Below are 23,194 nucleotides of genomic sequence, written 5' to 3' on the forward strand. Positions count from 1 at the left end.
ATCGGAGAGTAAAAAGGCCAAGAGCCTTCTGTTGTTATAACTTCCCACCATGTGAGGTTTCAAATGAAGTCACAGATTTTTAGAGTGCATTTTGTCAGGATTACTAACCCCAGTATTCTACCTCAGCTACATTTTTCTGAGAAGCACTTTTAAACATTTTTTAAATGATTCTTTATATATTGTAAGTCTGAAAGTATTACTACGACTGTATTTAAGTTCTGCATTGGATAAATCACAACAAAAGGCCACTCAACTAGGTGTTATTAAAACAGATAAATTTTAACAATCAACTGTTTTCACTGCAGAAAAACACTTGTGTTTATTGCCACACTTCCCAAAGCTAAAATTAAACATGCTGATACATCTGCAATTTTGATGCTAATTTTCAGGGTGCTTTTTTATCTTTGTTTGTTTGGTGTTGGGTTTGGATTTTTTTAAAGGAAAAAAACACACATCAGAAGGACTTATTATTTTTCTTCTTTGTTTCACTTCCTATCCCAAAGCAGCAATCATTATATGAATTTTACATGTATACACATATACACAATACACTCATGCACACACACACAAGCACACCATTTTACTTTTAGATAACTGTCTCTTCTTCCAAGGAAACACTGTAATTTTTAAGCTATATTTTTGAAAAGGCCAATCTTGAACACACAGGAAAAATAACAAAATATTCTTATTTTTCCCTATCATTGTTACTGGAATCAACAGAGTATTATTTCAGATTTGTTCCAGAACTTATTCCTCTCACCTACTCCTAATGTCATACTGCTTACTTGTCTCAGGATAATAACTGCTGCAAATAATTTCTTTATACAGAGATCCAGCATGTTCCATTCTGTCTCTCTTAGTGCAGAACTATACATAATGGTATCCCTACCATAAATATAATTTGAGGTATAAGTCAAGCTATATACAATATATATACATAGATATTACATACATATATACACACAATACATATAGTATGAACTGTTGTATTCAGTTTCCTTTCTGAAAAAAACAGGTCAGACCCCAACCTATACCGGCACATGGGGTTGTTCTTTCCCAGGTGCAAAACTCTACACTTGTCCTCATTGTATTTCGTAAAATTTCTCCCTGCCCAACTCTCCAGTCTGTTCAGGTCTCTCTGAATTGCAGCACAACCTTCTGCTGTGTCAGCCACTCCTCCCAGTTTTGTGTCATCAGCAAACTTGCTGACGTTGCACTCTGTTCCTTCATCCAGGTGGCTGATGAACATATTGAACAGCAGTCGTCCCAGTATGAACCCCTGAGGGACTCCACTAGACACAGGCCTCCAACTAGACTCTGTCCCACTGACTACGATTCTTTGACTTCTTGCCTTCAATCAGTTCACAATCCCCCTCACTACCCGATCGTCCAGACCACACTTCCCGAGTTTAGCTATGAGGATGCTGTGGGAGACAGTGTCAAATGCTTTACTGAAATCCACTGCACTGCCATCAGCTATGCACTTGCTTATGTCCATGTTAGGCGAAATGAGGGCTGGTGGCAATAAAAGATATGCTTCAGTACTGCCAAAATACGGCTTAAGTTATTTTTGGTTTTTTCCTCTCAATATCAAGAGAATTCAAACATGTTTTAGCCTGTACTCAATGTTAACCTGGGATACCTTCATCCACAGAAAACATCATTATTTGCGGGTGTTCATTTACTAGAAACATCAAGTTAACTACCAAGAACAAAGAAGAAAGAAAAAAAAAAAGAAAAATATAACATCCTCTTCCTCAAGGTAAATTTTTGCTATAAAATTACCCAAATGGGCTTGCATAGGCCACAGCTATGGACTTGTGCTTCAGTATCTTTTATAATTTCTTGCTATTCTAGGTTCAGGAAGATTGGTACCCTCATGCTTTCTGGCTTCTTGCAGCTGGAAATCCCTACTTGCAACATCTAAATGCATCACAGACTGCAGCTCTTGAAACTACAGATTACTTTGGCCAAAACGAAAATTATTAACAAAACAGTCTTAGCAGGATCTATATGCTTGGTGAAATACATCAGCTGATAAAAATAAGAGTTTTAAACACCAAGCATCAGTATTTAAAAACTGCAATTCAAAACTACATTTTCAGGTTGGTTGGGGTAGAATTCTTGACCAAATCAAACAAGCTAGAAAAGGAAGATTTACCTCTATTCTCATTTGCAAACAAACAAATGAATAAAACCAAGATTTAAGCTATCATTTCACAGTCCTTCAGGCTGAAATTCTATGATCCCTTTAAGGCAAAATAAACCACCATTGCTGTCAGAAGAATTGATTCTGTCCTCTGTATGAAGGTCAGCCATCATGCACACCCCCTTAAACCAGCACGAGTCTTAGTTCAGTCACACAGTGAACTGAATTGGGAAATTGATCCATGTTCAATTAATCAAGAAGGAAAAAAAAATCACAACTTCCTAGGTAAATACATTCAGAATTGCTTTCACCGATTCCTGATCTATCTCCCCAGTTCTCCTAAGAGAAGTGAAAATAAGGTAAGGCCACACTTGGAGACATTTCAGCAAGACACTGGCCATGCTGCTCCAGAGAAAGACCTGCCTGAAACAAAATGTTTCATGTGTGTTTTTAGTTGCGGAAGCAAAGTTGCCAAACTTTGGGCTCAGTGGGACAGACATTCAGAAAACCACTTCTGTGGGAACTGCTTCACGTATCTTACTTGTAACACATCTGGCTGAACGGACTGAGGCTATCACTTGGGTGGTCGATGTTATATAAAATGATTCATATAGTATCAAAAGCAGAATCACACAATGTTAGGGCTTGGAAGGGACCTCTGGAGATCATCTCCAACCCTCCTGCCAGAGCAGGTTCACCCAGAGCAGGTTGCACAGGATGGCATCCAGATGGGTCCGTCTCCACAGATGGAGACCCCAGCCTGTGCCAGTGCTCTGCCACCCTCAAAGTAAGGAAGTTCCTTCTCATGTTTAGATGGAATTGCCTGTGCCTCATCATCTTCAGAGCCTTTGGCTGTCCCCTCTCCAGCTGTTCCCTGTCCTTGAACTGAGGAGCCCAGAACTGGACACAGCACTCCAGCTGAAGCCTCACCAAGGCAGAGCAGAGGGGCAGGATGACCTCCCTTGACCCACTGGCCACACTGTCCTTGATGCACCCCAGGGTGCCATTGGCCTTCTTGGCCACGAGGGCACATTGCTGGCTCACGGTCAGCCTGTTGTCCAGCAGGACTCCCAGGTCTTTTCTCACAGAGCTGCTTTTCAACAGGCCAGCCCCCAACCTGTATCGATACACGGGGTTATTCCTCCCTAGGTGCAGGGCCCTACATCTGTCCTTGTTGAACTCCCTAAGGTTTCTCTCTGCCCAACTCTCCAGCCTGTCAAGGTCATGCTGGATGGCAGCACAGCCTTCTGGTGTGTCAACCATCCCTCCCAGTTTTGTGTCATCAGCAAACTTGCTGAGCGTACACTCTGTCCCTTCATCCAGGTCACTGTTGAATTGAACAGGACTGGACCCAGTACTGACCCCTGGGGGGCACCACTTGTTACAGACCTGCAACTGGGCTCCATGCCAGTAATCACAACCCTCCGAGTTCTATCTTTCTGATTAGTTTTCAATCCACCCCACTGTTCACTCACCTAACCCACACTTTCTAAGCTGGCCTCTGAGGAACATACCTTAACAATTCTCTTGTGTTATGAAATAGTTTCTGCACATCTGTGCTGTTTGGACACACAGTGTGATACAGCTGATCCTTGATCTTCAGGAGAACGCAACACATACAACTCATGTCCCAGTAGTCCAAAATCACTTTGAAGCTGTAAAACCAGTAAGACTATCCTGGCAACCATTATAAGGACAGCTTTGCTGGACTGTGCACACTCAAAAGTCATGAAGGCTAGAAGGAGCCATGAAACAGGCACAGGCAAGGCTTATACACAAAGAGAAGACAGCAAGCCTCTAAAACGTATAGGAACATCTTCACGCTATAGAAAGCAAGCTTTGCCAGTAATTAAACCTGAAATTACTTCAAATAAATCTCAAGGTTTTCACCGTGGTTTGGTGAGTCTGTCCATTTGCTACAAGCCTAAGAGTGAGCAACTTTACAGCAAGTTCTAAAAAGGTTGATGCTGTTCTGGCATGATGCAGTTCAAGAGTGAACTTTTGCAGAATTACAAATATCAACCCTGTTGTACCTGTAAGGGACTACTTGCATTCACAAACTATGGAGAGTCCCCAACAGCAGGACTGTCAGCAGTTTCAGTTCCCAGAAACTACAGATCATTTCTGCAAGACAGATGAACTCTAATATGAAGGAAAAAAAAAAACTAACAAACAAAGGCATTCCAAGATTAACAGACCTAAAAACCAAGCTCCTACACCTGTAATTGTGTAAGAAGCTGATCCTGAGTTTCAGAGAAAGATATTTTGCATTCAAAGATACTTCAGAGGGGAAGGAGCCCTGTTTTTAATTTCCTTCAATCTTCTAAAGAAGCTTATGTCAATCACAACACTGTGGTGGTCAATGCTTTCACAGGAGAGGAATAAAAGAAGAGGGCAGACTAGGGGTACTCATAACTTTTGTTACCATGGTTAAAGGGAATGAAGGACAAGCAGTGGACATGCCCTGTAAGTCCCCAGACCCAGCTTGAGGAAATACACACACAAGAGTGCAAAACTGATTACGGACAGGCACACAGAAGACAAATTAAAATCACAACTATCTTCTATCATATTCATGAAGAGAAACTACAAAGTCAATCCCTTTGAGGCTTTAGGACAGACACCAAGATGATATTTCCAACCTAGCTAATCGTTCTCTAAGTAAGGCTCCTCCTGGACTACTGCATTTTTCAGACAACAGTCTATAGACAGACTAGGACCCATGTCAGACCAGAAGGATCACAGAATCATAGAATGGCCTAGGCTGGAAGAGACCTTAGAGATCATCTAGTCCAACCCTCCTGTCACGGGAAGGGACTCTTCTCAACTAGAGCAGGCAACACATGGGGACCGAACGGGCATGAAGACTATTTCTTTGTCAGTTTAGCTCTGTGAATCCTCAAACTCTGGCATTGCTGACCTTGGTATTTTTACATGTAGGGAGGACTCTTCATGTCACAGAGCAGCCTATCACTAGGTAAAAGCACAAGCTGTGAGATCAATTGCCCCCAGGATGAAACACAGAATGAGCTGGAAGTGACCTTAAAAGATCATCTAGTTCCAATCCCCCTGCCTTGGGCAGGGACACCTCCCACTGGAGCAGGTTGCTCAAAATCTCATCCAGCCTGGTTTTAAACACTTCCAGGGATGAAGCATCCACAGCTTCTCTGGGCAAGCCGATCCAGTGTCTCACCACTCTCACTGAAAACACCTTCTTCCTAATGTCTAATCTAAATCTACCCTGCTCTAGTTTAAAACCCTTTTCCTTTGTCCTGTTCACCACATGCTCTTATAAAGAAGAGAGCTAGAAAGAGAGGCCTCATGCAAAATACATTTTCATTTTTTATTTTAAATTATTTTTCACTTCTAAAAACTCAAGTAGTATTTATATTTGGTACTTCTGCAAGGACTACACACAAATTGCTTTTTAAATTCTACAATTAAAAATTAAGATAAAAATCAGACTATGGTTAAGACTAGGGGTGACCAGAATTGCTATTCATGACCCAATTTCCAAGGGACAGGTCTTTACCAACATATCTGAGGACCACCTATAACATGCCCTCTACTTTCCAATTTTAAAATCTGAATGGATTTTTTCCTGCGCAATTACACAATTCCAATATGCTTCATGCCTAAGAATTGCACCACAATGAAGGATAGACTACATGCACAGAGATTTTTTAATTTAAACTCTTGTGAATTCAAAGTCTGAGACTTCATACTTCAACACTACTGTCACAACGTAGTCAATAAGAGGCTACACATTAGCTTCCAGTTAAAGACTGAAGAAATACTAATAAATGTATGAGATCTGACATGAAGCCTTTAAAAAAATAAATAAATAGTGGCTTTTCAAACTCAGGTGAATTCACACTGGGTCACATTAAACAAGAACATCAGGTTTTGCCTCAAAGTCTCCTTTCCATCATGGGAACAGAGCTCACAGATTAAGATATTAATCTTGCATTCTTGTAGCTATATCAAAGTTGGTATGTAAAAAAGAATTGCTATCCATTTCTTGAATACTTTCCTTTAGAAAGAACAATATTGGAAGTGCCACCTCCTTCAGAGGCATCAGTTATGTAACAGCCAGCAGAGTCAACAACACAAACCCATTTTATTTTTTAATGGAAAATATGTATCGTTACTGAAAAAATATTACCATTTAAAAAAAAAAGTATTACTGAAGCTGCTAAAGATGGCAAAAGTTTTGTTTACCACCAAAAAGTGCAATTCAATTTGAACAGTGAGCCACCTGAAATCAGACTTTGTAGTTTCCCTAAGTACATTTCACGTCCTCTGTAATTCAGCTGCTACCTCTGTTATAACATTGTGTTAACTCAAAGAAAACAGACTGTTTTCCTCTTACCTCTCTGCCGGACTTTGCTGGAATCTGCCCTTGAGTCTCTCTCAATTTGCGAGCATTCTCAAGTTCTGCCTGAAGCTTTGAAGCCAACTCCTTCAAAGAAAGTGGCAGTACTCCGTTAGTTTAACCATTTTAAACTTTGAGACCTTTGCATTAGAATAAACTATTCATTCCATTTCTTCATGTTTTTTTATTATTTTTTTTTAAATTCTAATGACACAGAAGACTGAAGAAAACATGTCAACAGAATTCACACAATTCTTTACTGGAGATAAAATTTAAAAAACACCCATTCACAACAGAGGCATCTGAAGTATAGAAACACACACTGTCCTAAAAACACCAGAAAAAATATGCTTAAACATTATTAAGTTATATTAATAAATGCTTTTTTGCAGCTAAGCATAGATACTAATTTAAATACAGGAAGCTAAACAAGGAAGCCTGAACACATCAAGCATATAACCCTTCCAGGTTATGCTACATATTCTTTTATTTATTTATTTATTTATTTAGGTATATATATATACACACACAGGCACACACCCACATACATGCATGCAACAAGTCTAGGGAAATTGCTCTCAGACATTTTTGCTATGCAGTTTCACATCTCTCTACACCTCATGTCCAGCTTCAGCACTTAAGACCTGACTTTGGGTATTAAAATGGCAAAGAGGTGGAAAACTGCTTCAGTCTGTGTAAATTGTTCCTGATGCTACTGCTCTGTCATCCATCAGTTTATCAAATAAAAACAAGCGTTTCAGAACACCTTGCTTTGTGAAGAACTTCCAGGTGACAATCTATGAACCTATAAGAAATACAACTATTTATTCTCTGACCACTTTGCCAGTTTCATTGATTGGACTCCAACAACCACGTCTCTACTCACTGCCCCAAAATTAAGTTATCTGATCAACATTAAGCACCAAGGCAGTAACAAAAATATTCACTTGTCCCACATGGTCAACCTTGAGCTCCAGCCACCAGGACATGCTGTTACATAACCATCTGTTCTGGTGTGTGGGGATGAACTCGTTTAAAAAGCTGCTTTGACAATCTGATCAGAGAAATTTCATGAAAAAACATTTCAAGAGCAACAAGGTAAAGATCAGTTAATTTATTATTTATACTGCGGTTTGTTGTTGACTGTGTTGTTTACGTTTTTTTAACTAGCCTAATTCAGATTGCATATGTAGAATAAACATATATATAAAATTAACAGTAAAATTGTCTTGGTGGTTTCTGCTATGTAATTTTGGTCAAAACAAAGCAACATGGTAGAATAATAAAACAACCACATTCATCCCAAATAACACCTATGCATTTTTATTCAAACTACTCTTATTTAGTTACTGTCAGTTTGAAAATTAAAAACCCACATTTGAGCCCAAACTTTTATTTGGATGATGTTATTGAAGCTAAGCAGTAGAAAAAAAAATAGTTTAAAAAATTTGCTGCTTTCTATGACAGTCTTGGAAAACTTATCCCTCCCTACTATTTTAAAGCAACTAGTGTGCAGACAGCTTCAATTATTTTTACCTTCCCTCTATGGAAAAGTTTTTAAAATAACATCTTAAATTACTAACACCAGTCCCTCACAAACCTATCATATAATCACATTCATAAACATTTTTTCCTCACTAGTGTATTTCTTTGTATATTAACTAGGAAAACTACATATTAAAAAATGGAAGCATCAGTAACACACACTATATCTTAACAGAGAACACACTGCTTGAAGTTACTTTTAATTCATTTTTGAAGTTGACAAGATTTTAAATGGACAGGACTTCTAGAAAAGGTGCATATGTTTAAAACTTGTAAAGTTACATACACACATCTTTGTCTAAAATCTGTGGAAAAAGAATTCATAACATAAAATTCATTTGAAAAAAATATAAAATGGACACTCTCATAACAAAAACTAATTATGTGACAGGGACTTTGACAAAGACCAACATCATGTCCTAATTCAGCAATAAATTCATATACCAAACACCCTAAAACTTTTCACAAATCAAAGAATAAATGACTCTCAGGAAATTTTAATTGGTGCTTCCAGTCATAACATTAATTCTTAGTGATGCAGATTTTGGTGCAAACATTCTGGCACAAGAGGCAAAGTAAATAGCTGCACCAGAAATTAATCTTTAAAAAAAATACAAAGGTCCATAGTGATAGGACTCACGTGGAAAAAAAAATGTTATTTTATTATAGCCTTCAAAAAATTCCAGCAATATCTCCTTAAGAGTAGTTATTCAGAGTAAGCTTCAAAGCTAACACACACTGACCTTGTCATAACTGAAACTCCCAGGCAGCACCACTGAATGTAATTAACTCACTATAGCCATACTGGAAGTAATTAAAAAAGTATGTACTTCCAGAGTTTAGACTGTTCCAAAAGCGTGAAACTCTTGACCCTTCCGGTGGCTGTCTGAAACCAGCCTCCGACGGCAATACAAAGAGTGCAGCTGCTTATGGCAGCTCTGTGGACTCGGCCTCATTCAGGGCAGGCGTTTGGTGGAGCTGAGCACCAAGCGTGACAAAGCTGTTGTCATCGCACAGCTGGACGCAACAGGCTATGCAGTTCCCTTCAGTTTCAGATTTCCAGATCATAATTAGTTAGCATGCTTGTACAGCAGAGCTACAGACAACAAGCACCTGCTCGCGACAAAGTTCATGGAATAACCAAAGCTCCAGATACTACCTTGTAACACAGACTGGAAATTTTTGCAGTTTTCACTTGCTCCCTGCTTAATAAAAAGACATTAAATCCTACCAAAAAAACCGCAGAGAACCACTGGTTTTGGATATGCAGCCTAGTCTACAAAACCTGGGGATGTGAATCCTCTATTCTTGTCTATAAACCATTGCATTTAAAGCGGAAGTTACTGTAAAAGCAGTATCTTCAAATCCTACTTGATCAAATTTTGAAGTACTTTATCTGCTTGAATCAATACCTTTAAATCACTGAAGTCTTTAAAGAAAAACTGCAGGAAAGCGTGACAATTTTTCAAAAATATTACCATGTCTCCCATGAGTTCTGCTTTCACAATCCTCGCTCCCAGCCTGTTCATCTCCTCTTCACTAAGGACCCGAGGCAGCTCATCCTTTGAGGTATATCTGTAAAACATCAGCAGCACTAAACCCACAGAAAAACAATGTAGTATTCACCTGTGTAATTAAGTATTATATGCCCACTGTACTGGTACATTTGCTCCTACTGTCAAAATAATGGATAACTACATACTTTAAAAACATATTTGCAGTCAGAAGTCGCCTAAGACTGAGACTAAAAATATCAAATAAATTTTGTATGAGGTATGTTTCCTTTTCCTTTCGAGATTAATTAAAATGAAAAACACTCTCTACGAACATTTCCTCAGCATGAAAAAAACAGTCATGAATCGGTAGCAGGTATAAGCAGGCAAAAAGCAAGGAAAAGATGAGCAGAAAGAGTAATTTAAACCTACTCTAATTCTCCTTTTTGGCTTTGGTTATGCTTTCGCTTCTCAGCTCCAGCAAAATCTCCCATTTCCCAGTACTTCTCCTGTACACCAGCTGACCACCATCTCCTGAAAATCGCTTATACACCCTGCCCACAGTACAATCCACTTCTAAAGACATTATGCCTGGTATGCTAGAGCTTCCTTGGAAATTAACTGGTGTAGTTTTTAAAACATGAACTCTCCCTAGAGAAGCTACAGCTAGTAATAAATACTACTGTATCTTAATTTTAGTATTGAAAGGTCAGTGCATGAGTTCTTATAATAATAAACAAGGTCTCTAAGAATTATTGCAAAAAGGCCTCAGACAAGTGTGACTCTTTTTTCTTTAACTCTAGGAAAGACTAAATCAAATGAAGTCTACAAGTAAAATACCGAACACAAGAGAGACACGAGACTACAGTTATGATATTGGTTCCTGATACTAAAGGGAGAGAGAGAATTCACCCACTACTCGATACAGTTAAACCCTGTAAGATTTGAAGAACAGGAAAGCTTGGGGGTCATCTTTAACTGCCAGATCTCCCCAGCCCTGAGGAAATTACCAAAGCTACTTTTCTCTGTTTTGAAGGTGCCCAATCCAAAACCCAAAAGCACAGCAGAAGCATTTACGTTAACTTCACCAGAAATAAACCCCTCAAAGATGAAGGTCACACTTCTCCTCAACCTATGTTTCAAAACAAAGCAGGCTATTTCAGAAGGAACAAGAGGTGTTTATTGCCTCATGCACCCTTTTTCTAAGACATCCCAACGCTGGAATAATTGTCTGAACTTTTTGAAACTAGAGACGTTGTTTTCATTTGCTTTTGATCTTGACTCAGATTAAACTTTGAAGCAGACACATTATCAAGTGTGATTCTGAGTAAACTCTAACTGGATGGACTTTTTCTCTGGGGAGATCCCTTGGACATCCAACCAGCACTTTTAATTAACTTGTGTCATAACTGTCCAAAACACTTTGATTTATAGGCTGAAGAAACTCCCTCTGTGTTTTAGAAGAGACAAAACTTAAAAGGTACATTGTCAGCATGAGAGATGAGGAACTGAACCAGCAACACCTATTAATCCAAGCCTTCATATCAATGAAGACACACTTTTTGTGACTGACAACACCACCGAAAGAGTATATGTATTACTTGAAACTTTAAGAAGTAAAAGAAAACAGTAACTTATCAGTTATTCCCAACAAATAACTATATATTCAAAGCTGAAATGCTCTGAACACCAGAAATTTCTACCAATTTCTATCAGAAGAAGACAATTCTCACTGAAGGAAGGAGGAAGACAGGTCATACACTATCCCAAAACCACAGAGGCTAAGATTCAGCTTAAAAGAACATAGAAGTAAGTCAATAAGCTGAAGCTATATGGTTTTCCAGGCCTAAGTAATCTCCACTTTACTAAAAAATCACCTCAGTAATTGTTTTGGCTAAGAAATATAATTAAAATATCAAAGAATGTGCACAATTGAGTTTAACAGTACTAAACCAGAAAACACATGCAAAAGAAAATACTAGCTAAACAGCTTCTATCCTCAGTTCCCTTCTGTAAGGAAAATAAAAGAATTATCTTTTCTATCATAATAATTGAATTCTTTGAACTTAAGTAAGTAAACCACTTCCATACAAAATCTAGTTTTCCAGAATTTGCAGCTCTGTCCAGCTACAATTAGCACTGCACTTACTACATGTAAAGCTAAACGTACAGGTTTTATGCTCACAACAAATAAATAAAAAATCACCACCATCATTTAACACACACAAAAAAAAGACTGTAAAGGAGTAGTTGCTTTTAAGATAACAAAACTAAGGCAATGGTATCACTAGCTTCTACTCAATAATTACATGCTCTGCCAGGCCTGGCTGATTTGGAGTTTGTGTTCTTCCCAGCAGCCGGTAGGGTGCTGCGCTTTGGACTCAACTGGTGACGCTGTTGATGGCCCACCAGTATTTCAGCTGTTGCTGAACAGTGCTTACACAGCCTCAGAAGGCTTCCTCTGGTTGTCACTGTGCAACCCCTGCAAGTTGGCTGGGGTAGGCAAGGGGCTAGGAGGGGACACAGCCCCGACAGCCGACCCAGTCTGGCCAAAGAGCATTTGCACGCCACGTAACACCGTGCTCCGCAAGAAAAGCTGGGGAGTGAAGGCCTTCCAAAGCAGCCGCTGCTCAGGGACTGGCTGGGCAGCAGCCTGCGCACGGCAGGAGGTGAGTGACTGACAGACAGCCTTTGCATCATTGGTTTCTGTCTCTTTCCTCCCCTTGTCAAGCTGTCTTTACGCTACACATAGTTTTTTCTCTCTTTTGCTCTTCTGATCCACTCTGAAGGAGGAAGAATGAGCAAACAGCTGAGTATTTGCTTAGTTGCTTGCTGGAGTCAACATGCCAAGAGTAACACTCACCTCTACCCCTTCCACCACACCACAGAAAAAACAAACCAAAACAAAGCAAAAAAAAACCAAAAAAAAAACAGGAGCTTCTTAACAGGGTGAACTTTTTTGGAGTGTACATTTGTCTTTTCATGGAGCCTGTGCCAGAGCTGCAGCACAGATGCACTCTCCCAGCTCACCAGAGCATCCCTCATTACATGAATATATACGTTTCCTTATGGAAACCAAGACGCTATCCAAGGCTGGCAGAAAACATCTGCAGATTGCGCAGACCCTGTACCTGAAAAAAGTCATGAACAAACCAGAACTCAAGAGCTGAGTTTCACAGGCTCCGACTAATCATTCTAATCAGAAGTTTACAAAGTGCATTTAAACCATAGGCACTTCAGGGCAGTAACTATTGGGGCACTATCTAGAGAAAACAAAGAGCATCACGAAATTCAAATATCTACCAACATCTCATACATCACAGGTTTAATGCAATAAGATCTTTTTTTTCAGAGTAAGTAGAACAACTATAAAGATACATTTTTCATTTTCTGACAAAATAAAACCTAGACAAATACTAAAATACACAATAAACAAGACATGACACACCCTTACAAGTGGGATTTCCCATAGTACACAGAAACTGTTTGTGCAGGAAGCAGGAACTACTGCTGCCATAATGCATACTCAAACTCATGCTTTTTAAAGAAATAAATAATTAAGTGAACATCATGCAAGCAGTTTATCTTCCTGCTATCAAAGAAAATGTAAATTTAATTGGATCCTATCAAAGCAGAAAATACAGCAAGTAAAATCTAGAAAAAATACCCAACCTGTACAATATAAAGAATTGTGTAGAATAAGCTGCCCGTTTCTGGTTACTTATGCAGTATTCATGTAACATACAATTTTTCTTTGCCAACACAGCAAGGTACCAGCAAATACTATATGAAGGAACAGCTATAAATAAAATTAACACTTTCAAGTTATTGTCTTGCTATTAGAATCCAACAATTAAACAATTTTTTTTCTGCAAATAACTGACATAAGCATATTAGAAAGAAGGAATTACACTTTATCCAGCTTTCCCAAGCATTTAAGTAACACCAGTCTGACTCTAAAGTACTTTTGCCCATGCACCTATTACTGGGAAGACCTGAAGCAAAGCATTCACATTAAAAATCGCACTGCCCCTATCACTGGAAGAACTAGCAAGCTGGTCATACTGGAGAACAGGCAGCCTCGAGTAGAGCAAAAGCTCAGTTGTTAACAACTTAATTTTCCAATCACCTCTCCTTACTCCTCTCTGCTGTCTTTCACTAAAGCAAGCCAGGCACACTGAAATTCCTACCACAAATTAGTTTACATTTACCTTGCAACTCCTATTCATCTTTCCTCTTTTCCACACAAAATGCACTTTTCTCATCTAATAGCTCTATTTTTCATATGCTACTACTTTAACACAGGAGTTCATCTCACAGGTGGCAAATCTATCCCTGCTGTATTAATTATTTCAGTTTTTAGTCAGCATTTTCTAACATTTCAAGTCTGTCTTTATAAATTCGACAACAGTTAAGATGTTGTTTTGCAGAGTTTTTGCCCAAGAGGCCAATTTTGCTGCAGTGTGAACTAAGATTAGAAGGAACCAGAAAATAATATATCACAGCAATTCTCAAATACGCTGAGAAGCCAGGATAAGAAGGGGATGTTCATTACTTCTACAGTAATCCGTTCTCACTGCCCCTGCCTGGGAGGCTGGCCTCTGTCTAACTAAAGAGATCTGATATGATCAGATCTAACTCTGTCACAAAGACAGAATTTGTAAAAAAAACACATGTAAAACATAGCAAATAAAAGACAAATAAAGATGTTTATAAAATACCTAGAACATGACATTTTACTGTCAGATAATGTTTCCTTCTTCTCAGGGATACTGCTTGGGTATTCCTGTCGCGACTTCTTCTCTTCATCACCTGGAGTTCCTTCCGAACTACTGTCATCAGTTTGTTCCCTAGTTCCAGATGATTTTTGATCAGACATTACTTTCTCGCTGTTTTCTTCCCTGTGTGTTTTGGTCCACAGTCCAGTATCCTCACCAGGTTTTTGGAAACGGCTGCTCAAAGAGCTATGAACCGGCAGTTTGGATGAGGACTGCTGTGACTTGTAGTCTCTAGGTGCACTATAAGATGATAAGTCATCTTCAGAGGGTTTCAGAAACTTGTGTTTCACATTGCTTAGAGATGAACTCTTTTCCTCACTTTGTTTCTCATTGGAGTGCTTTTCTGTTTTGGACCTGTAGCCTCTCAATATTGAGTCTGTGCTACTGTGTCCCCGTTTTTGGTCTTCTCTTAACATATTGCTTTTGTAACCTTTGTCTTCTTGTGCCCATCCCCTGTCATACTTCCCCCTCGTATAGCCCCCAAACATGTTCCTATCACCTTCATCTCGTGTCTCCTTTTTCACATGCTGTTCTTTCTTCTCTCTCTCACTTTCTGAATAGTCGGTTTTCTTCCATCTTCCACTGCTATAATTGTTCTCCTTTCTGGATGCAACTTTTTCAGCTTCTGCTAAACGTGACTGAAACGCCTCCATTGACTATAACAAAGAATAAAGAAAAGTCATACTGCTTTTAAGATCATGGTGTATTGTGAAGCTCCCTACGAAGTATTGCAAGAAAGGCACCATGCAGGGAAAACGAGTCACTGTGCAAAGGGCAAGGCACGAGCTGTGTAGTGGAAAGGAAGACCAGTACAAAAACAGTGAACTTACAGCCTCACACCTAAGATGCTTAGTTAAGAAGGCTTTTTGATCCCTCCTCTGGGACTATTTCTAACTTCCAGCCCCGAGCTCTGAAGTAAAGTGCTAAAGCACTCCCGAGGACAGGACCGGAGACTCAGAGCCGTCTCTCCCGGCAACCTGGAGATTACAGGTTTCAGCTGGGGTTAGAGGCTTCTGCTTTCTTACTTATTAAACTCTGCATTTACATTCACCAGATGCTCAGCTTGTATAGAACCAGAGGATGTTCCCATTAAACCACTTCACAATCTAGTTAAACTCTTAAAACAGGAGAGTGGGTTCAAAATCTTTAGCTTCAAATAGGCTTTGAGCCCCTGTGTCTCTTTTTCTGGATAAACATTCTATCCATTAGGACAATTATGCAATAATGAAAATCTACCAATTACTTTTTTTTTTGTTTGGCTGGTTTGGGTTTTTGTGGTGTGCAACAGTACACACAGATGCAAACCAGGCAGGAATCTCCTTCAGTCACTATCCTGCACTTCAGCAGCCAGAGTGGTTCATGCTGTTTGAACTCTAGTTTCTTGAGAGAGATTCTAAAAAATAATAATAATCTTTACAATCACTGGCACTGACTAATTTCTACCAGCACTTACCACATTGGTTTCATCACTCAGCAGAAACTACAATTCAGTTCCAAGACAAGATTATGAAGTCATATTGTCTTGTCCAACATTTCTACACACAAACCAGCCAAATCAAAAAAAAAACTCACAGAAAACTCAAATGTAACACTCTGTCCAGGATTTAACATCCCCTTTGACCGCTGCTTTCAAAAACAGTAATATATTATTATGTGGGGGGGCAGGCTTTAAAGAGTTAGTATTTTCAGGGCAGACTGTTTTATTAAAAATAAATTTTGAGGACTTTTAAACTGTTCAGAAGCAAGCAGATTTCTCAATATATCTGGACTGAACAAATCACAAGTTGCCAGAAGATTCATATCTGGTAAATTTTGACACAGCTCTCCAAATTATTTTGGCATTACTGTTGTTATCCACAACGCGCATTATTATCTGCTACATGTAGGCCAAAAAATAATATTTTCTATAATAAAATATATTTTCTATAATCTTTCATAATTTTGGAGGCAGTCAGATACTTTGTAACTTCGAACCTCCTGATGTAGAAGATAAGCATTTTAAATTTGCTACCGGGTCCCATATATTTAAAAATATTTATCAGAAAACGTTATAAAAGGCTGGGTAGCTTTAAACTCTTCAGTGCTTGAGAGAAGTTTCAGAGGCTGCTTTTATTTGCTTCTTTCCTTAGGTCTTACACTACACATTAAGTAACTGTACCTTTATATGAAACTAAGCTTTTCCAAGCATCTAGTGTTACAAAAAAAAAAAATTTACTGAAGATCCTTACCCCATATCTTTCTGCTACAATTTCCTCAAAATTTCGTTTCTCTCTCTCAGCCTGCTCCTTCATCCTTTGGTACGATTTTCGCAACCAACTTAATCCAGCATCTTCTACCACTGTAACTGAAGTAGAAAACAATGAGAGGTCACAGTTTTCTATCTCAGTAGTTATTTGTTTAACCTAACCCTGTACATGACATTAAACCTTCAACTAAACTTAATGTAAAAATTGAAAAGGCAAAAAAGAAAAATGGAAAGGAATATAATAATACAATTACATGTCTTCTTAAGTTAATGCTGGTAATACCACTGATTTAATTCAAGCTTCTCCATTTTACCATAGAACACAATGAGCAGTTTCCAGGACACCCGTTGCATATGAGAAGTTGTCCGGGTTTTTAGGAAATTAAAGAACCTTCTTATTGTTTCTGCTTTCTGTGTCCATCCTGTGGCATATCCCTTACACACGAACAAGTGCATTCTCCTTCTCAGAAAATTAATGACTAACCCATTGCTTTCCATCTGAGAAGGTAGGAGAGGTCGTAACACTCGGGACAGAGACTCGCTGACGCCTGTCAGCTCATACAAATTGCTGATCTCTGTGACTCCTAGAAGTAGGCATGAGGCTAATGGTTTGCAGGACCCTGCTGGTCCCTCTTGACAAAATACAAGGACCCTTCTTATCACATAATAAATGCTTCATGACATTTTGAAAAACATTTTTCTAACCACTCTTGCTGGAAATAGGCAGGATAACCCCTGGGTGAGGAAAAAAGTGAAAAGGTTAAAGAAATAGTATTTTTTCACAAACTGCATCTGTAATGTACTTAATTTTAATGTGACTCAGACTTCTGTGGTTGAATATTTTAAAACTATAATTTGTGTAATGGAATGAAAGGAACCAAATGAGCTGACAACAATTTATCTTGTCGTAGTTAAATCACGCTTTCCTTTAATTAGTTCAAAATGGAGAATTTCTGTAAAGATACCAAAGGTCAAAACACTCAAGATTAAAAACCAGTGAAGAGAAATTCTGCGAAACGACATACGATGATATTAACCCAATATTCACTATCAAATTTTCATTGAGATTTTACTTTAGTACATGTTATTCGTAATCTCTTTATATCAATATTAGTAGTAACTTTTAGCAACACAAAGATCAGAGACTGAAGACAGAAATTTAAGATTATTACTAAAAATTGATGTTTACCTTTCTTAACTGAAGCTGCTTCATCCTTCTCTGGTGGCAAACCTGTACCACCATCCTTCCAATAGGGATTGAGCTCTCTTTCAGAAAGCATGGCCTAAAACAGAAATAATTTTAATGTAGCACACAGCTTGTATTTTCTAGAATATTTGATAAATTTCATGAGACTGATGTGGGAACAGAACGGCTCACTCAAAAGTTATGTTTACTTCTACTTGTCTTTAGATAGCACAACTCTCCATCCTGAGTCAAAACTCGCAAATGTGTGCTTAGCTGGTGCCCGTATTACACAGAAGCGGTTTTACTGTTTGATTGCATTGCCAGTGCAGCAGTAATACGCACTTGCAATCAAAACGCTGCTGTTCGGGGGGCTCTTAGTTTCACCTCAAGCTACTGCTTTTCACCCTCAACCTAGATCGTTTGTTGTAATTCTGTCTACTGACTTCCCTGGCAGCCCACTGGAGAAAATGGTTGATTAGACCAAAATTTTGAATTTGTCTATATTATACCATCAACTCATCACCACCACTGCATGCTGTACCCATCTGCTGTACACACTCTTTTGGGTATCAAAGAAAGGACAGACATTCTGGTGTAGAATACATAAAGCTATAAAACTTCATGGAGAGCAAGTGGCTGGGTGAGACAGTCTATAAAAGTAATCTTTCTCTAGGATCAAGAATACATATAAATTGTCATTAACCATACAATAGCATGCAGATATTCTGGTGATTTCAGATCTCCTCATTAAATGGTCTTTTTGCAGCTCAGAAAAAACGTTCAGCACAAAATTATGCGGGGGAAAAATAAAAAGGATTAATCTCTTCACAAAAGATATTCATCAAGGTGCTGCAGAGCGCTCCAGGTCAGTGTGGGTCCCAGCCACAGCACAACTAACTTGAAAGCCTGAGAGCAGCAAACAGGCCTACTGTGAGTTGTGAGGGCAAGTAAATATCAGAAAGTGATTAGCAACTACATTTTTGGATCAGATTACATTACATTTAAGGAGATGAATGAACAAATGAATCAGCCAGCAATTGTGTATAAACAGAACTAATTTAATCACAGCAACCCCATGTGCCAGTATAGGTTGGGGTCCGACGTGATGGAGAGCAGCGCAGGGGAAAGGGACCTGCGGGTTCTGGTGGGCAGCAGGATGGCCATGAGCCAGCAATGTGCCCTCGTGGCCAAGAAGGCCAATGGCATCCTGGGGTGTGTTAGAAGGGGAGCAGCTAGTAGGCCGAGAGAGGTCCCCTGTTGAGCCCACATCTGGAATATTGTGTCCAGTTCTGGGCCCCTCAGCTCAAGAGAGACAGGGAACTGCTGGAGAGAGTCCAGCGCAGAGCCACAGAGATGATGAAGGGAGTGGAACATCTCCCTCATGAGGAAAGGCTGAAGCAGCTGGGTCTCTTTAGCTTGGAGAAGAGGAGGCTGAGGGGTGACCTCATAACTGTTTATAAATATGTCAAAGGGGAGTGTCAGGAGGACGGAGTCAGGTTCTTCTCAGTGATGTCCAATGACAGGACAAGGGGCAATGGGTACAAGCTGGAGCATAGGAGGTTCCAAAAAAATATTAGGAAAAACTTTTTCACTGTGAGGGTGACAGAGCCCTGGCACAGGCTGCCCAGGGAGGTTGTGGAGTCTCCTTCTCTGGAGACATTCAAAATCCACCTGAACGAGTTCCTGTGTGACCCACTGTGGGTGACGCTGCTCTGGCAGGGGGGCTGGACTAGATGATCTTTTGAGGTCCCTTCCAATCCCTGACATTCTGTGATTCTGTGAACCCCTTCCCCAGCTGGACCCTGATCCTCCCACGTGTTCATGCTCTACTGTGGCACGAAAGGCACAGCGACTGCTCTGAGTTCTTTCTTCAGGGGGGACAAAAAAAAAGGAAAAAAAAAAAGCCTCAGCAGCCTATGCTTTAACACAGTAACTGTGGTAAGCTTTTACCACACAAAACAATGGTGCTCCTTTCGCACACACCATGGGAAAGACAGCCAGATCAATGCAGTGTTGTTGTTATTAAGTAAAACATCCCAGAAGCCCTTCAAATATTACATAACATAGTACTAACACAACTGGCTTTCTCCTTACCTAGAATATAGTTTAACAGCTTTTCTCCACAAGATAAGCCTGCTGTATGAACCCTTCCCATCCTGAATAAATAACTGAAGCATTTAATTAAAATTACTATCACACAACGCATCAGGCATTAGTTTAAAAATCATACAAAGACTAACATCCTTAAATCAATTCATTGGTTCACTCATTACACAAAATTTAGTAAGACACAGAAAAAAGTTAATGTATTAATTTCTCCTACCTGCTCCAGTTCTTGAGCTTTCTGTCGTTCCAGTATTTTTTCTTTGTGTCTTTCACCTCTGACAGCTGCTGCAGATGTAGTTTTTAATGACATGAAGTCTAAATTCATCCATTCTTCTCTCTTTAAATCAAACACAAAGAATCAGTGTTCATACTTCCAACAAAAATATGCATCAGGTACAAATCAAACCAGTGCAACTACTGACAAATGGTTGTGTACAATAAAGAGTGAGAGTTTTACAAACATATATGAAACACTTCAATGAAAAGTAAATATGATTTTAGGAACCCAAATCTTTCATTTTTTTAATATTCACTTATGTAAATTTCATAAATGTCTCTCTAGTCTGAAATACACCTTCACAATGTATTAAAGACACCAGTAATCATGCAAAACATACATACGGCTTATTATTTGTTTAAACGAGCTGTACACCTAGACCAATTCCTTTTCATCTTGCTAATTTTGACTTCATGACCTCTTACACATCTTCTAGTAAATATAAAAAATGCAATCAGTAGCTGAGCACAGTTCATCCCACCGGCACTAAATGCACCCTTGAATGAAACACTTAGACGTCTAAATTCTATGAGCTGAACTCACAACAACAGATAGAAAACCACACATACAAAACCTAAGAACATTTTAAAAATGAGGACTACTCTCTAAAGAAAAGCAGCAAATAAAAGCCTAGATATACCTACTATTTTTATACACACAAAACGTGAAGCCTCAAAAGAAAGCAGTGGCATACACATCATAAACTTCTCTACAAAAACAACCACTGCAGCACGTCTGTGGATAGTATAGCAAGCAAAACGACAAGACTACAACTATTTTAAAACATGTCCTTGCAGAAGAGCCTTCCTATCTGCAGTAAGGTTCAAGTCTGGGCTGTCAATCCAAACAGATGTCGTATGTCCCACTTCTTTTTGTATTAGGCCACACACCAGAAAGTTTCAGAGTTGAAACACAACGTTTCACTTCTCAGATCTCCTCTAAGAGAAGGAAGCGAAAAAGAATCTGTCTTCAAGGGATTCAATAGTATCTATTCCCACATTAGCAAGCAATGGGATCGACAGAGGTCGATACACATGGGACTCGTGGAGGTCACCTGGCCCAACTCCCCCTCATCCAGCAGGGCCACCTAGAGTCAGCTGCCCAGGGCCGTGGCCAGATGGCTTGTACCCGTACGCAAGGATGGAGATCCCACAGCCTCTGCAGGTAACCTGTGCCAGGGCCTGGACATCCTCACAGTAAAATACCGCTTCCTGACATTCACACAGAAATTCCTGTGTTTCAGTTTGTGTCCATTGCCTCTCATCTTGTCACTGGGCACCAGTGAAAAGAGCCTAGCCCCGTCTTCTACACAGGCTTCAGATTTGTAGTTTGGGGATATCTTTTAATTTATTTTTTTTTCTGTAGGTAAGCATGCTGGACTAGTCCAAGACTGGTCCCATGGAGCACCTTAGGTGCACTTGGAGAACATATCCTCCAATTTAGTTTAATCCAACTGGAAATGGATTTACATGCTCTAAGACGTCTTCATAATGCATGTCAAAATACAAAATATTGGGATAGTCAGGAAATTCCGTTCTAAAGCACAGTATTCGTCCAAAACCACAAGAGCCTAGGATACACATACAAGAAATTATTCAAAAATACCTGGTTTCGCAGTATAGATTATCATTATATATATATAAGGATTTATATTTCACTGACTACATGAGGATTTATATTTCATTGTCTGTAAAACAGGTTTTCTTCAACACATTGCAAAAGAGCCGTTAAGAAACCCAAGCACGTTTCACATTTGGTCATGCTGAATTTATTTCTGGAATAGTTATCAGACTGCTCACCTGCAGTGAGGGCTCTTTCACAGCATCTGATTGCTTGTTGACCTTCCAAGCCTTTTCTGTATTATCTGAGTGTGACACATTTGATTCAACCCATTCAACCGAAGAATCCTAAAAATAGTTTAATGTAAAGAATAATAATAGCACCTTGGCATACTATTATACATTGATAAAATGCAATACTTACCAAGTATACTGCTAATTAAAATTGATCCCGATTAGCATTACTAATATAAAGCTGTTTATTATTTTAAAATACTGATAATAAAAATAGAATATTGATATTTTCACATAAGATTGTTCCTTCATGATCAAAACATTCCACCAGACTTCATAAGCACATCACAGTATGTGGCACTGGTTCATACTGGCAGCTTATTAACATAACACTGCTGAAGTTAAAAATGTCAGAATAAAAAAAAACCCAAACACAATTGTTTCTATGGCTTTAGAAAAACAAACCTAAAAAAATCTAAATTAATTGTATGATCCTCTGAATCATTACTAAATATGTTTTACATTAAAAAAGTAAAAACAGTAACACAGTACAATATAAAGTGCTGTGCATGCTACCTCCTCCTGTTTTCATACCCAACTTCCTACACTTGGCAAACAGCATGCTGAGATTTTACACTTCAAGCTAAAGGACTCAGTTGGACAGATTTTTACATGTATCTATCAGGGGAACAACAGACTTTGTATCAAAGATATCAGCCAGGACTGTACTGTATCCTAGGAGTCACTGATGTGATCTGAGGGGTTTTGATGACACCCATGGGAAATGAGGGACATTTGTGCCTTAGGTCACTTCCCACACTGAAAAGCAGAGGTCACCTCTGATATCAGAACGCGGAAAATAAATGTCATCCTACTGCATGTTCATTCACTAAATAAAAGAGACTCCTTGAAAAAAAAAAAAAAAGAAGTCACAGTGCTACCTGACTCTCACCAAAATGTTTTGCGCAATGGGGCCAGAAAGCAGCACCCAGACTTCCGACGCAGTCTCTGTGCTGCCTTGCCAGAGCGCTCCTCAACACGAGGGCCCCTGTTCAGACTCAAATGCACAAGCATGAGCCTTCCTTCAGACCCAGGTATAACTCCCATATTCTTGGGAGTTTCCATGGTTGAGTATCGATGGAAAAATGCAGCAGTAACTCACGCTCAAAGTCCAAGTCAAGTATTTGCAATTTTAGACACATCATTCTACCACACACCGCTGACTACAGGCAATCTATGATTTTTTT

General features: G+C 39.1%; 1 protein-coding gene across 1 annotated transcript; it reads right to left on the bottom strand.

Moving 5' to 3' along the window:
- Positions 1 to 6,521: 6,521 nt before the first annotated feature.
- Positions 6,522 to 22,055, bottom strand: LOC104270129 (CWF19-like protein 2; the record flags this gene model as incomplete). Its single annotated transcript, XM_009864396.1, has 7 exons — positions 21,954 to 22,055; positions 20,095 to 20,214; positions 17,775 to 17,868; positions 16,569 to 16,684; positions 14,284 to 14,996; positions 9,548 to 9,644; positions 6,522 to 6,611 (listed from the first exon to the last, which is right to left on the bottom strand). Coding segments are annotated over exons 2-7 (1,218 nt in total), but the record flags the coding sequence as incomplete, so codon positions are not given.
- Between the last annotated feature and the right edge of the window lie 1,139 nt (positions 22,056 to 23,194).

This window comes from Apaloderma vittatum, unplaced genomic scaffold (assembly GCF_000703405.1).
Source record: "Apaloderma vittatum isolate BGI_N311 unplaced genomic scaffold, ASM70340v1 scaffold2832, whole genome shotgun sequence".
In the NCBI taxonomy this organism is placed as follows: Eukaryota; Metazoa; Chordata; class Aves; order Trogoniformes; family Trogonidae; genus Apaloderma; species Apaloderma vittatum.